The 19,329-nt window shown below is 34.8% G+C and overlaps 1 protein-coding gene and 1 long non-coding RNA gene across 4 annotated transcripts in view; one reads left to right on the top strand and one right to left on the bottom strand.

Moving 5' to 3' along the window:
- The window catches only part of DHX29 (DExH-box helicase 29), a 48,268-nt gene extending 30,161 nt beyond the window's left edge, over positions 1-18,107 (top strand). For all 3 annotated transcript variants that reach the window (XM_019930037.3, XM_019930038.3, XM_019930039.3), the window contains 13 exons: positions 627-771; positions 899-1,016; positions 2,339-2,423; positions 3,951-4,039; positions 4,998-5,126; positions 5,220-5,295; positions 6,001-6,225; positions 7,533-7,669; positions 8,062-8,155; positions 12,979-13,281; positions 14,078-14,209; positions 15,339-15,435; positions 17,817-18,107. In XM_019930037.3, the coding sequence (XP_019785596.2) occupies positions 627-771; positions 899-1,016; positions 2,339-2,423; positions 3,951-4,039; positions 4,998-5,126; positions 5,220-5,295; positions 6,001-6,225; positions 7,533-7,669; positions 8,062-8,155; positions 12,979-13,281; positions 14,078-14,209; positions 15,339-15,435; positions 17,817-17,863 (1,677 nt within the window). In that variant the 3' untranslated portion in view covers positions 17,864-18,107. The remainder of the gene's footprint in view (positions 1-626; positions 772-898; positions 1,017-2,338; positions 2,424-3,950; positions 4,040-4,997; positions 5,127-5,219; positions 5,296-6,000; positions 6,226-7,532; positions 7,670-8,061; positions 8,156-12,978; positions 13,282-14,077; positions 14,210-15,338; positions 15,436-17,816) is intronic.
- The window catches only part of LOC117311580 (uncharacterized), a 37,244-nt gene extending 18,529 nt beyond the window's left edge, over positions 1-18,715 (bottom strand). The window contains exons 1-2 of the long non-coding RNA XR_004525776.2: positions 18,608-18,715; positions 6,831-6,885 (exon numbers count right to left, since the gene is read on the bottom strand). This is a non-coding gene — a long non-coding RNA (uncharacterized lncRNA). The remainder of the gene's footprint in view (positions 1-6,830; positions 6,886-18,607) is intronic.
- Between the last annotated feature and the right edge of the window lie 614 nt (positions 18,716-19,329).

Genomic DNA, 19,329 nt, shown 5'->3' with positions numbered 1-19,329 from the left:
CTGCATTTTGGCCAGTGGTACTATATACACTATTTTCATTATATCCACAATATTTCATTCATCTAATGGAAGTAGAAGTAGAAGTAGAAGTTACTTTATCCTTTAGTTAAGCAGATAAACCAAGGAAGCAAAAACTAAAATCTTTCCCTAAAACTGCAGAGATAGAAATTAGAAACTAAAAGACTTTAAAAAATTAAAAGGAGTATTTCAAAGAAGATGATTGGAATTCAGCAACCAAAGTAGAATCTAGAAGGAATGAGGCAGGTGTAAATTACTTAATAAAGTTATTATGACCTCTCTTGGCCAGGCTGCTTTTCAGCTGCCACAGAACAATGCTTCCATTGTTCTGTTTTTCTTCATTTCTTTTCTAATTTAGGGTTTACATGCCAAGATAAAAAGGTTTGCTATACTTAAGGGGACTGTATGAAATGAAATTAATAGGAGAGATGAAATTTTGTAATACTTTAATTCTGTTAAAAATTGTATTCTTGCTATATTTTAACAAAATAATAGTGACAATGAGAAAATACAGATTGGAATGAATGCAAATAGCTCCTTTTTTCCTTCTTTGTCTTATAAAAATACGTAATGTTTTTGTTTGGCTTTTTCTGATTTGTTTCTTTTAGGAATACATCCCAGTTCAGACTGGAACAAGTGATGATTTAAATCCATTTTACCAAAAGTACAGCAACCGCACTCAGCATGCTATTCTCTACATGAATCCTCATAAAATCAACCTGGATCTCATTTTGGAACTTCTTACATATTTAGGTATGTATCTATTTCTAATGTGTCTCCATTTGTTTTGATAAAACTTTTCTACTAATTGGAGATGTTCTATTAATATCTTATATGCTGTTCCTTATTTCTGAATATTGTATCTTTTTAAAAATTTCAGACAGAAGTCCCCAGTTCAAAAATGTTGAAGGAGCAGTACTGATCTTTTTACCAGGCCTTGCTCATATTCAACAGTTGTATGATCTCTTATCAACTGACAGAAGATTTTTTTCAGAACGGTAACTACAGATCTTCATTATATTCCTGGTAGTTTTAAAACAGAAAAATGTTTCACACATTAAAACTCTTGATCAGAACTTTCAGAGTCTTTTCACCTTTAGTTAAAATTGTCCATGGCAAAGCTCTTTTTTTTTTTTTTTTAACATTTCTATTATAGCATTTTATCTACTAAAATTTTTAGGTACTATTTCTACATTTGTTTTATTTTCTCAATATGATTAAGCAGAGGGAATCCTGTGGTTAAGAGTAAGATGGTGACTCCACTCCCCAGCCCACTGGATGGTGCAAAACCCTAACAGCATTGCAGTTTGTCATCCGTACATTTTTTTTTAATATCTTTGAAGCACTTGTTTTTTCTTTTTAATAAATTTATTTATTTATTTTTGGCTGCGTTGGGTCTTCATTGCCGCGTGCGGGCTTTCCTCTAGTTGCGGCGAGCAGGGGCTACTCTCAGTTGCCGTGCACTGGCTTCTCATTGCGGTGGCTTCTCTTGTTGCAGAGCACGGTCTCTAGGTGCATGGGCTTCAGTAGCTGTAGCTTGTGGACTCTAGAGCTCAGGCTCAGTAGTTGTGGCACACGGGCTTAGTTGCTCCAGGGTATGTGGGATCTTCCCGGACCAGGGCTCGAACCCGTGAGCTAGAAAGAGACTTAAGAAACCATCTATTTCTACCTTGTAATTTTCAGGTCAGGTTATTGGAGCCCAGAGAGGTAAAATGACTTGCCCATTGGCAGGTGGATTCTTAACCACTGTGCCACCAGGGAAGCCCATCCATACATATTGGGTTTTTTTGTTTTTTGTTTTTTGCGGTACACGGGCCTCTCACTGTTGTGGCCTCTCCCGTTGCGGAGCACAGGCTCCGGACGTGCAGGCTCAGCGGCCATGGCTCACGGGCCCAGCCGCTTCGCGGCATGTGGGATCTTCCCGGACCGGGGCACAAACCCGCGTCCCCTGCATCGGCAGGCAGACTCTCAACCACTGCGCCACCAGGGAAGCCCATCATCCATACATATTGAATTGGCTTTTTACTATGCCTGTTTTGATACAGTTTATTACCGCTGTTATGGTTATCACTTCAGCATCAGAATATATTTTAAAAATTCTTTAAACCCTACATTCCATATAATTCATTCATATTGTTTTTTCTCTTTGATGAGTATATATGGGGTTTCACTGTACCATTTTCAGAACTTTTGTGTGTGTTTAAAATTTTTCATAATAAAAAATTTAAAAATTGCTTTCTATTTGCAAATAAATTTTATTATTCTTTGCAGTGTCTTCTAAAGAGAAACTCTTGCTAAGAACTATGATTTTAACTTTCAGATATAAAGTGATAGCTCTGCATTCTATTCTCTCAACTCAAGATCAAGCTGCAGCATTCACACTTCCTCCTCAAGGAGTCAGGAAGGTAAAATTCAGTACAGCAAATTTATATGTGATTCCAACTGAGAATATTTCATAAAAGTGTTATGACTTTTTATCATCAAAGACAGTTATTAAGTGCTTTATAGTGCATGCAGACTCCAGATGCTCTGCAGCTTAACATAATCAAAAGAGAACCCAATATTAAAATTCAATTTATATTAGGTGTTTATGTTTATATTATATGTTATTAATAACTTTAGGGGAGTGGTAGTTTAAAAATATGGCATGGATGTTGCTTATGAAAAGAAAAATCACTACTATTCCTTAAAGAAGATATCACAAAGGATGTTGGATATCAGGAGCTACTTGAATCCTGAGAGGATTCTTTTTTGTTCTCTTTGCTACTCATCCCTGATTATTTTTGCAATACAGAGACCATTAGGTTAGGAAACAATCTAAGTATTTTCATTGTCTCCTCTGTTCGGGTGCTGAATGAAGAGATACTTGACAAAGAGAGTTTCTCAGATTTTGACCCTCTCTTAGGCGGGGGGGCAAAAAAGAGCACAATGTAGAAACTCTGGGGAACACAGAGCTCCCAGCAAGAGCCTGGACTCTAATGCACGAAGCCTGGGTTCTTGTCCCTAAGCTGCTGCCATGTCTGTGACCTTCGGCAACCCACTCAGCTTCCTTTCTCATCTTTAAACAGGAGCTGGATTAAATTTACGGTTCTCTAACTGTACTCTGAAAACTCCAGGGGTTCAGAGGCTGTGTGCTCTGATCTGTAACATTTGGCTTCCCTGTAACATTTTGTCTTAAGAAAAGAATTCCACCTCTAAAAAATTTGATCACCGAGGTCCCATCTAAATCTTAATAATCTGGGTTCTGTTTCCTAGGATAAATGAGTAAGAAAAGCAAGCATTCAATATTGAGATAGAGCCATAGTATATTGAATTTGACCTAGAATTTCCTAAATGTTTTACCTCCAAGGACTCAACAGAAAAAAAAAAAAAGAACAAACAAAAAAGCCACAAGAAGATTGCACTATTCAGCCATCACCATTAAGAAATTTTGAGCTAGAAAGAGACTTAAGAAATCATCTATTTCTACCTTGTAATTTGCAGGTCAGATTATTGGAGGCCAGAGAGGTAAAATGACTTGCCCAAGTCACAAAGCTAATAAGTAGTAGAGCCAGGGCAACAACCCACCAGTTCTTCTTACTGAAGAACTATTACTTTTTTTTTCTACTTAACTGTGAAGTTTCTGCTGAGCAGTCTCCATTCTCTGATCCAATTTCTCATTCCACGTATGTCATTTTTAAGATGACTGACTAGAATTAGGGGAATGGTATTTTTGTTGGAATAAGAATCTATAACTTTAATTAATAAGCTAAGGTGATAAAGTTAATTAGAGCAAATTTAGATTACACAGTAATAGCAATTAGATTGTGAATTTTTGTAAATAAAAGTGAAATTCATTTTTTAAAATTCATTGGCTGAACTATCCAAAGAAGTTTAAATGATGGCACATTGCTGAAAGTTGTTACCTAGAAGTTTTGGCTTTTTATTTTCAGATTGTTTTAGCAACAAATATTGCAGAGACGGGTATCACTATTCCAGATGTTGTATTTGTAATTGATACTGGAAGAACGAAAGAAAACAAGTAAGTCTGAATTTTCCAAATCAAAACATTTTTTGAACCTGAAGAGGGCTTGGGACTCTTCAATTCTTAGGAGACATCACAGAATCATTGCAATTTTAGTACATGTGCTGCTGAAGCAAGCACTAGATCACAGAATCATATCAGGAAAATCTTGAATGTCCTAATTCTGCCCAAAACAAAAAGTCTCAGAGAAACTGTAGGGAAGTTTAAAATGTCTGAGAATAAATGTTAAAATTCATGTCATCAGTTTTCCCATAAGTAATATCAGTGTACTGCTACTTTCAGAAAAGTGCTGAGAAAATATTCAGAACATAGATTTTGTAAATTAGTTTATAACTTAATGTTTTACAAAAGCATTATTTATGGGATTACAAAAAAAAAAAGTATGAGTTTTAGAATCAGAGTTGGATTATAAATCTCTGATCTATAATCTTGAGCTAGTAATATGACCATCAGTTATAATCATCAGTTTCCTCATATGTAAATGGGAAAAATTAAAATTTCATAATTGAAAGTGCCTAGTACAGTAATTGGCACATAATAGATTAACTGAATCTTCAACAGAAAGATTATTACTTTATAAATGTTTTAATGTTTGTATTTCGCAAATAAGGGAGACCACCTTAGTAGTCTATTGTAATCTATATACACTGTCCCTAATATTAGGAAACTTGAGCAATATTTGGAAGTGAGTACGACTATCCAGTACAAAATAAACTCTTGATTTTTTTAATTGTACCTGTAGAGGAGGTGTTTTCAGGGTTGAACTGTATCTTGTGAAAGGTGCGTTGAATTGTAATGTTCACAGTGGCATTTCTCAAACTCTCAAAGAATTCTTATTGCATAATTAAGAGGCACTCTAATCTTCAACTTAATTTTAGAGTCAAATATTTCCAGTTTTTTCAGATTTTGATTTCAGTCAATTATCTACATATTCTCTCCTAAAACATTTCTCTAGGTACCATGAAAGCAGTCAGATGAGTTCTTTGGTGGAGACGTTTGTCAGCAAAGCAAGTGCTCTGCAGCGCCAGGGGAGAGCTGGGCGCGTCAGAGGTGGCTTCTGTTTCCGAATGTACACGAGAGAAAGGTATGGCATAGCCCGGAAATTAAAAACATAAACCAATACAGTGTGACATTTCTGATAGTATGTATTTAGTATTATTTTTATTTTATTTTTCAGATTTGAAGGCTTTATGGACTATTCTGTTCCTGAAATCTTGCGTGTGCCTTTGGAGGAATTATGTCTTCATATTATGGTAATCCCAAAGGAACTTAGATGAATTTTTTGTTCTTCACCCCTTTCTGGGCGGGGCGGGTGGGAAGAAGACTTAAACTTATCTTACCTTCTGTTGCTCTAGATTTTCAAGTATTTTATTTACTCTTTAATAAATGCCCCCTTCCCCCATCTTTTATAAGTAAACCCACTGTGCTTTAAGTCTGCCATAAGCACTCATACTTTATAGATGAAAATATAGACTCATAACCTAGACCAGTAGTTCTTAACTGGGGATGATATTGCTCACCAGGGAAAAACGGGAATGTCAAGAAACATTTTTGGTTGTCAGAACTGGGGGAAGAGGGAGACGATGCTATGGACATCTAGTGGGTCAAGGCCAGGGATGCTGCTAAACATTCTACAATGAACAGCACGGTCCCCTAAAACAGAATTATCTGGCCCCAAATAACAACAGAGCTGGACTTGAGAAATCCTGGCCTAGACCAAAGGTTTCCTACTCTGAAAGATCTATAATATCCTTCAGTTCTCAGATTTTTGATTCTATAAAAATCAGAAATGAATAAAAATATGGACTGGAAGATCTCATCCTCTTTCCTACTCCCTTAATAGACACAGACATTTATCCTCTTTGCTTAAAATTTTACTTAAATTTAGTTCCAGTTTGACCATCTCTTTGTTAATTCTTTCTGATCACATACTAATTTATCACTTTTTCAATCTGCAGAAATGTAATCTTGGTTCTCCTGAAGATTTCCTCTCCAAAGCTTTAGATCCTCCTCAACTTCAAGTAATCAGCAATGCAATGAATTTACTCCGAAAAATTGGAGCTTGTGAACTAAATGAGCCTAAACTGACTCCATTGGGCCAACACCTTGCAGCTTTGCCTGTGAATGTCAAAATTGGCAAGATGCTTATTTTTGGTGCCATTTTTGGCTGTCTTGATCCAGTGGTAAGACAAACAACACTGCTGCTTCTTCACTGTAAATATCATTTTAGCTGGGGAAGTATTAAGTTTAGAAACAAATTTTAGCTTTTATTTTTTTAACTAAACAGAATGTCTGTACTTACATTAAAACCAGGAAATATAAATGCTTAATGAGAATTTTTGAATATTTTTGATATTTATACACAAGAAAATCATCCATTTACTAAGTGTATTGTAGGTACTATTTTGTAAAAGGGTTTTGGCTTGTCTAGACTTTTGCTATCAAACAACCCACTTGAAATATTTACTTAATTGAATATATAGTAAGTGATTCTTAGAGCGTTTTGAACTCCACACATAAGTAGAATCAAAACTTCCTTTTTTTCTGAGTTACCTCTGAGCTAGCAATTACCAGCAATTCTGTTTTCTCAAATTATCTCAGAATTAACAAACTTTGTGACTCTGTCTGAATCTCCTGGCTCGTATGCATGCTCTGCCATTCCAACTTCCCAGCTATATCAAGTTGTGGCCTTTTCTGGGACTACAAATCAAGGCTGTTTGAAAATGAAATGGAGAGAGTATGACTTACTCTAGTCCTTTTTTTTCTAGTATCAGATACAGATACTCACCAGAATTGTGTTGAGTCCAAGAAATATCCTCTGCCACGACAGTTGATCTGAAAAGCTGCAAAAACAACAAATGGGTTGTTATGTAGTCCAGATTATGTAAGAAGTATTTAAAGAGCATTGCGGGCAATGGAAATTCAGGCTAGGAGTCAAGACCTCTGAGCTGTGATTAAGGGATTTCTTTTAACTGTGTGACAGACTATAAATCACACAAATATTCATTTTTTAAAATCTCTGATTCTGGGCTTTCCTGGTGGCGCAGTGGCTGGGAGTCCGCCTGCTGATGCAGGGGACACGGGTTCGTGCCCCGGTCCAGGAAGATCCCACATGCCACAGGGCAGCTGGGCCCGTGGGCCATGGCCACTGAGCCTGCACGTCCGGAGCCTGTGCTCTGCAACGGGAGAGGCCGCAGCAGTGAGAGGCCCACGTACCGCAAAAAAAAAAAAAATCTCTGATTCTGGTGGTATTACTTCCCTACCCACAAAGATGGTGTAAAAGTAAAGTGATAAATGTTTAAAATTCCATAAAATGAAACTAAAAGTAACTAATTAAAATGAAAATATGTAGCTATTATAGAACACAATAAATTGAAAAGAAGAAACATGCAACTTGAAAGTGCAATTGTTTTATGATTTGCTTTCTATTTCAAATCAGCTTTCAATATATACCTATTTAATGATACATTTTTTGGTTATTTATGGATAGGCAACACTAGCTGCAGTTATGACAGAGAAGTCTCCTTTTACCACACCAATTGGTCGAAAAGATGAAGCAGATCTTGCAAAATCAGCTTTGGCTATGGCAGATTCAGACCATCTGACGATCTACAATGCATATCTGGGGTAAATAAATAATCTGGGTCTTGTCAGTAGGTCAAACCTGAGGGTATTTATTTTTGACTTTTATTAAAAGGATACATTTAAGATTTAAATTTATTTTTAGTTACTGCATCTGTCAAGTTGAATTATTTTAAAGATTCACATTTTTATAATCCTAAAATTTACGAACAATGTACTCTGTATTATTATGTGTATATTACCTTGTATTTGAAGTTATTAATTTACTGTTATACATGAACAAAAAATATCTGTATTGTAGTTGAAATTCTTACATACAATTGGCTAGTTCCTAAAACTTCCTCTTTTGATATGATTATAATGTAATTAAAGCTTTGGTTAGTAATCTGAAAAAGAGTTTGGAAACATATTAAAATTTGGTCATTTTACTTATTTAGATGGAAGAAAGCACGGCAAGAAGGAGGCTATCGTTCTGAAATAGCGTATTGCCGGAGGAACTTTCTTAATAGAACATCACTGTTAACCCTAGAGGTAAGTCTTAATGCAACTATCTTAATTCAGGGTCATATAGTCAATAGGATTAATTTGGAAAAAGAAATGCCTAGTATAGTGCTTGACACATAGTAAGGGTTTAATAAACATTTGCTGAATTAATAAATTTGTGATTTTTTGTTTTGTTTATCCCAGCAGTTAACCTGTATTACACAGTGATTCAAAATAGTATGTAACAATCTTAATATATTCAGGAAATGATCAAGGATGCAACATGATTTCATAGATATAACAGTAGCTTGGGAATTAGGATAGTTGTCTATTCAGCAGCTCAGCTTGGGGAAGGTTAATTCTCAGTTTCTCATTTTAAAAAATGGAATTGAATTGGGGATATTCTATAGTTTTTCTCAACTCTGATAATCAGCTGTTATTTTTAATTATTATGGAAATTTTCAAACATACAAAATAGTATAGGGAACTCCTGGGTACTCATTTCCCACTTCCATAATTATCAACACGTGCTCAACCTTGTTTTACTTAATACTCCCGTTAATCCACTGTCTGCCCTCTAGATTATTTTGAAGCAAATCCCAGGCGTCAGATTGTTATATATCTCTGAAGTATAGGACTATTTTTTTCTTTAACATTACCATGCCTTAAAAAATAATTCCTTAATATCATCAACTATACAATATTTAAATATCCCTGATTATCTCATAAATGTTTCTTTACAGCTAGTTCAAATCATGATCCACACAAGGTCCACACATTGTTTGATTGATATGTCTCAAGTTTAGTACAGCATTTAAAGGGAAATGGTGTTTAGTGCAGACATGCTATAAAAGTATTCATAACCTCTCACATAATTCCCATAACCTCTCACATAATTCCCCTATTCTATACTCATATTTTAAAAGGTTAAAAAATATTTTTATTCCCATATAATTTGACCAGTTTTTGTGTGTGTGATTTAAAATAACTGCTGAACCTAGTACCTAAGCATCTATTAGGTGCTTAGTCAATATTTTTGAATTAATGAATAAAAACTAGATTATTAGATTAGCCTAACAGTGTACTTCTATAATGTCAGATATGCAGTAGACTTGAAGAATGCAAGAAAAAATAAATAAAAATAAAATAACTGCTGAGATGACAGCAGGGACTTTGCTAAGTGGAATAAATTTTGTCCTTCTTGAAGCAGAAAAAGGGATAAATTGAAGAAACAGATGCCTCTGGGCCAGCTGACTGGGGTTCAAGATATGGAGAGCTAATCAACACTGCTTTATCTCCACTCCACTTCCTCCCAACCTCCAAGTTGCCTCCCACCCCCCTTCCTTCTATGAGCCTTTTCTTCACCTCCCCTGGGCTGCAAGGTTTTCAGTCTCTTTACCAACCTTGTGGTGTGGCAGCAACTGTCTGGTTGGTCTTTCCTCTCCTGGACTTAAAGTCCCTTAAGTCCCAAACCAGAAGCCTAAAGTAAATCCTAAATGTACACTTCACCTTTTAATCACTTGTATCCTGTTTACTTTAAAATGCTTATCCTCCCTGTAGTATTTTAGTTGATTGGCACTACTAGAGGTAGAAAAAGATTATAGGCAACAAGTTTAGATTTTTGCCATTAATAAACTTTATCAGAGTTCTTTAGGAAATTAAAATGTTTCCCAGAGACAAATAAAGAAGGTTCTTGCAGTCTAGGATCAGAGTCCTCTGTAATTCTTCCTTAGTGTTCTCTATGTGACCATCCTTATTGAGTAAAAATGTTGAAAGGAGAGCTACTGTGGAAGTAAATAGACTGAATGAAAATGTGTTCAGGTACATTTTTATTGCTCTCACATTTTAGACATTCTTATTTTATGACATCTAAAGCCTTGGGAAGATAATCTATACAAAATCAGTTGATGTTACAGAATCAGATGACTCCATTTAATCCTTGACTTTCCAGTATCTTTTTTTTCCTCCCTAATGTAATTTGGGCTGTAGTTAACTGAAAATTTGGCATACTGTTAATTTTGTTTTAATTGACGTATGGTTGATTTACAACATAATATTCATTTTAGGTATACAGCATAGTGATTTGGTATTTTTGTAGTTTATACTCCATTAAAGGTTATTACACAATAATGACTGTAACTCCCTGTGATGTACAATATATCCTAGTTGCTTGTCTATTTTGTACATACTAGTGTATATCTCTTAATTCCACATCTCTATTTTGCCCCTCCCCCTTTCCCTTCCTCCACTGGTAATCACTTGTTTGTTCTCTGTATCTGTGAGTCTCTTTCTGTTTTGCTGTATACATTTGTTTATTTTAGATTCCACAAGTAAGTGATATCATATAATATGTGTCTTTCTCTGTCTGCCTTATTTCACTAAGCATAATACTCTTCAGATCCATCCACACTGCTGCAAATGGCAGGATTTCATTTTCATTTTTACTAAAATTTTTATTTGAATTTTATTTTTTTTAATACAGCAGGTTCTTATTAGTCATCTATTGTATACATATTAGTGTATATATGTCAACCCCAGTCTCCCTGTCCATTCTCCCCCGCCTCCACTTCCCCCCTTGGTGTCCATACTTTTGTTCTCTACATCTGTGTCTCTATTTCTGCCTTGCAAACTGGTTCATCTGTACCATTTTTCTAGATTCCACATATATGTGTTAATATACGATATTTGTTTTTCTCTCTGACTTACTTCACTCTGTATGACAGACGTCATATGTTAATATACGATACTTGTTTTTCTCTCTGACTTACTTCACTCTGTATGACAGACGTCCCTCCACGTCTCTACAAATGACCCAATTTCGTTCCTTTTTATGGCTGAATAATATTCCATTGTGTATATGTACCACATCTTCTTTATCCATTCGTCTGTCGATAGGCATTTAGGTTGCTTCCATGACCTGGCTATTGTAAATAGTGCTGCAATGAACATTGGGGTGCATGTGTCTTTCTGAATTACAGTTTTCTCCAGATACATGCCCAGTAGTGGGATTGCTGGGTCATATGATAATTCTATTTTTAGTTTTTTAAGGAACCTCCGTACTGTTCTTCATAGTAGCTGTATCAATCTACATTCCCACCAGCAGTGCAACAGGGTTCCCTTTTCTCCACACCCTCTCCAGCATTTGTTGTTTGTAGATTTTCTGATGATGGCCATTCTGACCAGTATGAGGTGATACCTCATTATAGTTTTGATTTGCATTTCTCTAATAATTAGTGATGTTGAGCAGCTTTTCTTGTGCTTCTTGCCCATCTGTATGTCTTCTTTGGAGAAATGTCTGTTTAGGTCTTCTGCCCATTTTTGGATTGGGTTGTTTGTTTTTTCAATACTGAGCTGCATGAGCTGTTTATATATTTTGGAGGTTAACCCTTGGTCCATTGATTCGTTTGCAAATATTTTCTCCCATTCTGAGGGTTGTCTTTTCGTCTTTCATCTAAAGTTTTATTATAATATTAGATATTTATGGAACTTGAGGAATAGTAATATATTAAGACATTTCTTCACAAGTTTTGGCTGGTGCTAAACTTGAAAATAAACTGATATATTAATAAAATGCATAATCTGAACAGTTTGCTAAACTAAAAATATTATTTATACAAAGACTAATGCACAAAAATATATACTTTTAAAAAAAGTATTTATTTATTTTTGGCTGCATTGGGTCTTCGTTGCTGTGCACGGGCTTTCTCTAGTTGCAGCAAGTGGGGGCCCCTCTTTGTTGCGGTGTGTGGGCTTCTCATTGCGATGGCTTCTCTTGTTGCAGAGCACAGGCTCTAGGAGCGTGGGCTTCAGTAGTTGTGGCATGCAGGTTCAGTATTTGTGGCTCGCAGCTTTAGAGCACAGGCTCAGGAGTTGTGGTGTAACGAGCTTTATTGCTCTGCGGCATGTGGGATCTTCCTGGACCAGGGCTCGAACCTGTGTCCCCTGCATTGGCAGGTGGATTCTTAACCACTGTGCCACCAGGGAAGCCCAAGATATATACTTTATGCTGCTGGCTTTACTTAGTAATATGATGGACTAGGAAAATATTTAACAAATATTAATATTTATAATAAGGCTATAAGTGAAAAATTTTAGCATGCCAAATTTCCACAAAGGCGCTTTTTTTTTAATTGAGGTATAGTTGATTTACAGTATTAATAAGTTTCAGGTATATCACATAGTGATTCACAAATTTTAAAGATTATGGTTCATTTATAGTTATTATAAAATATTGGGTGTATTCCATGTGCTGGCAATATATCCTTGTAACTTACTTATTCTATACATAGTAGTTTGTACCTCTTAGTCCCCTATCCCTATCTTGCCCCTCCCTCCTTCCCTCTCCCCACTGGTAACCACTAGCTTGTTCTCTATGTCTGTGAGTCTATTTCTTTTGTGTTATATTCACTAGTTTTATTTTTTAGATTCCACATATAAGTGATAACATACAGTATTTGTCTTTCTCTGTCTGACATATTTCACTAAGCATAATGCCCTCCAGGTCCATCCAAGTTGTAGCAAATGGCAAAAATTCATTCTTTTTTACGGTTGAGTAATATTCCATTGTATATACATACATCATCTTCTTTATCCATTCGTCTATTGATGGACATTTGGGTTTTTTCCATATCTTGGCTATTGTAAATGGTGCTGCTATGAACATTGCAGTTCATGTATCTTTTCGAGTTAGTGTTTTTGTTTTTTCCAAAAATATGCCCAGGAGTGAGATTGCTGGATCATGTCGTAATTCTCTTTTTAGCTTTTTGGCATCCTGTCAATTTTGATAGGAAACAGTAATATAAAATACAAGGTTGGTTGGCACCTTCTCTATTTTAATTATGATCTTGTCTCTTTTCAACAAACCAATCCAGGATGTAAAGCAGGAGTTAATAAAGTTGGTTAAGGCAGCAGGATTTTTATCATCTACAACTTCCAGTGGCTTGGAAGGAAACAGAGCCTCACAGACCCTTTCCTTCCAAGAAATTGCCCTTCTTAAAGCTGTACTTACTGCTGGACTGTATGACAATGTGGGGAAGATAATCTATACAAAATCAGTTGATGTTACAGAAAAATTGGCTTGCATTGTGGAGACAGCCCAAGGCAAAGCACAAGTACATCCATCCTCAGTAAATCGAGATTTGCAAACTTATGGATGGCTTTTATACCAGGAGAAGGTAAAGTACTCATTCTTAAATTCCAATACTCAGGGCATTATTCTAGAAATCAGTCATAAGAAATTAGGATGCCCAGCAGATATCGTATTTGGTTCTTAAATTGAGCTACTCATGTTTGTTTATATTTGAAATCAAGATGTACATGGTTTCTCAACAAAAACATATAACACGTCTTTTTTCCACATTTCCAAATAAGGGAGATATGGGATGGGATAGAACTATATATGATGTGGCGACAGTTTGAGTCACAGTGCAACCTAAGATAATTTAATAGCAAATACTTGTAGATTACAATTAAAACAGTCAACCTTTTGAATCATAGCTCATTAAATTAATAAAGATCCATAATTTCAAGCATTGGCTTGAATAACTCCCAACATATCATCAAACTTAAATGTGTAAAACATAACAAATTCCTGACTAATGGCCATTGCTGAACCTTGCTTTAGAAACCAGACACTGTGAACCTTAATCATAATTTTATTGTTGCATTAATTATTTAACAGCATTAGCATAAAATTGCTTGTTCATAGTCTCATTTATGTTCAAGGTATATAATTCAGCCTTACAATTAATGTTTAAAATCCTCTTAATAGTATAAATGCACAGATGGTGACTGCGATTATTATAAAATTGAAAAATTATGCACATAAGAGAATGTAGACATGTAGCTTTATAAAACCTGATTTAAAATATATAGTAGCAAATTATAGAAAAATGCTTACATGAAACAGATAAATGAATTTTTTATATTTTTAGGCTTTAAAGTGTTTTTTTCCTCTCTGTTTTTATGCAGATACGGTATGCCCGAGTATATTTGAGGGAAACTACCCTAATAACCCCTTTTCCAGTGTTACTTTTTGGTGGTGACATAGAAGTTCAACACCGGGAACGTCTTCTCTCTGTTGATGGCTGGATCTATTTTCAGGTACATGCTACAACTGATCTTATTGATTATATTAAAATTTCTACTTCCAGTACCACTGAGGTATAGTTTTTTAAAAAATTTTATTGGAGTTTGCATAATTTCTTCCAATAATTTGACTTAAAATAGAAGACTTACTTATTTTATCTTGCCTATATGGTTTTAAATCTGTTTAATTTGAAAATCAAATTATATTGCTATTACAGATTTCATTTATTGTCAGTAATAATTATAATTTTCCATGTTTTGTATACTTCAGTAGTTGTTAACTTTACATGGATTATCCCTAATTTAATACCCTAACAGTCTTGTTAGATAATTTCTGTAGTTTCTTTCTATAGATAAGGCACTTAAGCTCAGTGAGAAGTTAAATAACTTACCTAGGTTACATGGATTGTTAATGGTAGAGCAAAGTTTAAACCTAGAACTATCTGATCCTCAAACTCATGCTGCTTCCGCTATATTGTGCCACCTATAAAGAGACACAGATTCATAGCTTAAATGCATATTTATCACATTCTTCATTCTTCTCTGGAAAAATTAGACCAACCAGCTACCAGCAATAAGTTTATTTCTCTGTAACTCATCAACATTGACCAGTTTAAGCAAATCTAATACATTCTGCTGATATACCATGATAGCTATTTGTCTAAGACTGGAGATGTAAATTTTAAAGGCAACTTAAAAAAATATGTGCAGTTCTCACAAAAGAGGCTGAGATGGTAGTAGAGTTCTATAACTGGATTGTGGTGATGGTTGCACAACTCTATAAATTAACTAAAAATCATTGGATTGTATACAATGAATTTTTTATGATCTATAAATTATACCTCAATAAAGCTTTTTTAAAAAAATTCCATTTTAAAAACTAGTAAGAGAAGAAAACAAACAATTGAAATAATGGTTTCTTTATTTTGGAAAGAGATATCAAATTTATGGGTACTTAATAAGGAAATTGAAGTTTATGTATCTTAGCTACAGGAAGTAATTTATTTATATTTTTCCCGTAACGTTTTAAGGTCAAGATGTGCTAAAGCATATTGTAAGGTATACATGCTTACTTTGATTTTATTTAAACACATTCCCACTCCCTGGGATTAACATTGTTCAATTTGTCATCTCCTCTCAACAGGCACCTGTTAAGATAGCTGTCATTTTCAAGCAGCTAAGAATTCTCATTGATTCTGTTTTAAGAAAAAAGCTTGAAAATCCTAAGATGTCCCTTGAAAGTAAGTGTTTGATTATAATGTAGGTAGAAAACAGCATACTTTTAAACACTGGCATACACTATAGTTCATTGAGGCTTAAATTCCATGTGATTAAAAATTACTTTAATAAAATTTATTTTATGCTGAATTCCATCAGACACAGACAATTCTTCATTATTCACAATCTAGTTATCCTCTTAAGATTCTTCTGGTTTACTCCTTCCTCTTCTAAGCTTCACTTCTAAACTTCTGGCCATTTCACAGAAAAAGGATGATAAAACTGAGCATTTGTAATTTTGCTACTAGTTTACATACTAGTAAACTAGTGATACAGTTATTTTAAAAAATAAGAAAGAGGGACTTTCTCTGAGGTTCCCAGCATGTTTTCTCTACCATTCTCCCAAATGCAGAGCTGTTAGTCTGTATAAAATATGTACATTATCCTTCAACAGAAATCTGCAGTGGACACCTGAGTTGCCACTTAGTCTGGTATAGTGTTTCCCAAACTTGCCAAATAATCAGAATTATCCTGGCAGTTGTTAAAAATACAAAGTCCAAAGACCTACTCCAGGCATACTGAATCTCCTCTGTGGGAGAGGCCGATGGCCATGTTATTATTTTGTAATCTCTTTTAATCTGTAACACTTCCCCTCTACTACACTCCCCATTTTAAAATTTTTAGTAAACTAGGTTATTTTTCTGGTAGAATTTCTGACATTTAGGATTTGGGTGGTTGCATCTTCATGCTTTGATTTAATGTGTTTCTCTGTTTCTTATATTTCCTATAAACTCGTAGTTATATCTAGAGATATAACTGATATAACTATATATATCTAGAGATATAACAGATATAATCTGATATTAGAATCAGATTGTCAGGAAAAGAATATGTTTTGGTTGGTGCTATATTCCTCTCATTGCATCACATCAGTTTGGTATTCCTGCTTTTAATGATGTTAAGAAATGATCTACTGTTCAATGTGATTATATTTAACAAGTATCCCAGTTAATTCTCGTAGTTAGGCAAGGTGGGGAGCTACTGGTCTAGTGCTACTGCCCTGAAGCCTCACACTCTGTGTTTATTTGCATAACTGAAGGTGAATGAATAAGCGCTAAACTGTATTAGTTTTCCTATACTGCTGGAAACTTAGATCAGGTCTTGACATATTAAGAGATATGAGCTCTTTTCTTGAGGAAATTTGTGCACTACAACTTAGCCTTAGAAAAAATTACATTATATAAAGGACAGGTTGAACCTCAACTTTTAAATTAAGAAAAATGAATTTTAAAATGATTTCAGTGTTTCTCTTTGCCATAAAAGAGAAAGCAGAATTTGCCCTCTGATGAAGCATATATTTTTGACTTAGTGGGGAGGATAAGGTACATTAGTATCCTCTTTCTGGACTTTATAATAATAAAAGTTGGGATATAACACCAAGCTGTTGAAAAAGAAATAACTGAAGTTGCTCTTGTACTTTCTTTTACTCTACTCTTCCTCAGACGTTCTTTACTCTTCCTCATGGTTCTTTCTAGACCTGCCGTGTTCCCTTTGCAGCAGGTGACCTTTCCTTTCCTTTTTTTTTTTAATGCCACTGTAGCCGCTAGGAACCAGAGTGTCAGGCCATGGGCCCCGTTATCAAAATTCTCCATTGCAATCATTGGAACATAGACCATTCTTTTACTGAAATATCTAATAAGATACAGAATTTCAGTCTTGGAGCCCTGATAATTACAACTATCCAGAGAGTAGTTAGGAAGTCACAATATCAGACCAACTGTTTAAAAGTGGAAGCAGCTGTTAAAACCTCTAGCAAATAATGTGGCCTCTATTGGTCTATTCATCAGATTAATTGCTGTTTGATTCCTTTGTTGTGTGGAGAGGTCTGTCACTTTTCCATTGACACCTCTCCAAGAATACTTCCCAGTTAAATTTCTTTGTTTCCTTTGGACTAAACATGGAGAAACGGATAAAGAGTTCCTTATTCCTTGCCCAAACTGTTGGAATCCTGACATGTTCTGAAGTTTATAGAAGAGTCAAAAAGCCTTTAGTATATTTGAGCCGGGTGAAAAAGTTAGGAAACTTCTGTCTTAAAAGAAGTTTTAAGGAAATAATTCCTTATAAAGGACCAACAGTTATATCACATCATCTCTTCAGGCCTTTGCCTACTTTTTATCAAAGTAGGTATAATACAACTATAATGATAATTAAAATAATATTTGTAGGGCAACAAATTATATTATAGAGGCATCTCTAGTTTTAGAGTGAATATTGCTGATGTTAATTCTGTATTCTAATTTTAAAGAATCTTTTAATGAAGTATATCTGTGGTTTACATGTGTATATATTGGAAAATTAGCCAGTGATGAATTTATTCATGGGAGTTTTTTCTCCTTCCATCCAGATGACAAGATTCTACAGATCATTACCGAATTGATAAAAACAGAATAATAATTGAAACTGAAATTCATGGTCAACTGCTTTAAAAATTAAGATGAAGACAAAGTCATGAAATTATGTGAAAGTGGGCCATCCCATTAAGTATTTCAGTACTTAAAATGTTGGTACTAGCCATAACGTAAAGGTGGTGGAAAAAAGCACATACTTTAAACGTGTAATTTTCTAATTTCTTTTTAATGATGATTATTCTCAATGCATTTGCCACTACATTTACAATAAATTCTTTGGTATCATCCATGTTGTATACATCATTATGTGCCTTATGGGCAAGGTCTGTGTCTATAGTATCTATAACTTTGTGTTGTGATTCTCTTTGTACCCACCTCATCCTCTCTATCAGTCCTTAATGTCTAGAGAGTTTAGACTTTCTTGACCCAGTGGAGAAAATGAGCTCCAAAACCAGTTGTAATTGAATTTTCACAAAAAGGAACAACTTCACTTTTTTAATATTTGATTCAAAGTCAAAACCTAGTAAGGTATATACACTATTAATAGATGCCACCTATATCAGTAACATTCACTAAGTACAAAGACATAGTACTGGAGGATAGGCAGCTATGGCTAATGCTACTGTCAACTCAGGGATGAGTAGCTTGCACCATTTTCCTCAGTCATAAGCTTTGATATCACTGCTCTTGAACCCTTTTTGTACCCATAATTGGATTGATAAGGTCGGTAACTGAGATAGTAAAACATGCTTAGAAATTTTTTAGTGGTTTCATTTGTTTCACTTACTGAGGATCTTTGAAACTCCATCTTGATTATGTAGAGGAATTTTCCATCAAGATTGTTAAGGAACTTCAAATATATTTTTGTGTAAACCAAAGGCAGAAATTGTATCTGAAGGACAAAAGATTAGAATTGAGTAGGTACATAGTCTAATTGCTTGACTCTCATAGTAGGCATTTGGTGAATATAGTTGACCCTTGAACAACACCGGGGTACCAACCCTCCATGCAGCTGAAAATCTGCCTGTAACTTTTGACTCCCCCAAAACTTAACTACTAACAGCCTACTGTTGGCCAGAAGTCTTACTGATAACATAAACAGCCAATTAACATACATTTTATATGTATTTGTATAGCTAACATATATTTTATACATTCGTGACATACCTAACTTTTTCTTAATTTTTTTTTGATATTTCTAGGCTACATGGTTCATCTGCAAATTTTTTTAATTGTTGCAAATCTTCAAAAAAACTTTCCAATACATTTATTGAAAGAAATCTCTATAAGTGAACCCACAATACAGTTCAAAACTGTGTTGTCCAAGGGTCAACTGTATTTGTTGATGAATGAATAAAAGAAGCGTAACTTTCACTTTATGTGCAGATAAAAGTGAAAATATACTTGGTAGCAATCGCTAATTTTAGGTTTCTACTTGACAGCAAGGAGTCAAATGTGACTGTGGTTAGGAATCTCTGGCTAGTGCCATTAACAGAAATGGAAGTGTTA

The sequence above is a fragment of the Tursiops truncatus genome, chromosome 3, assembly GCF_011762595.2.
Source record: "Tursiops truncatus isolate mTurTru1 chromosome 3, mTurTru1.mat.Y, whole genome shotgun sequence".
NCBI classification, from domain to species: domain Eukaryota; kingdom Metazoa; phylum Chordata; class Mammalia; order Artiodactyla; family Delphinidae; genus Tursiops; species Tursiops truncatus.
Note: the sequence above shows the minus strand (reverse complement) of the source record. Positions and strands in the feature narration are given on the sequence as shown.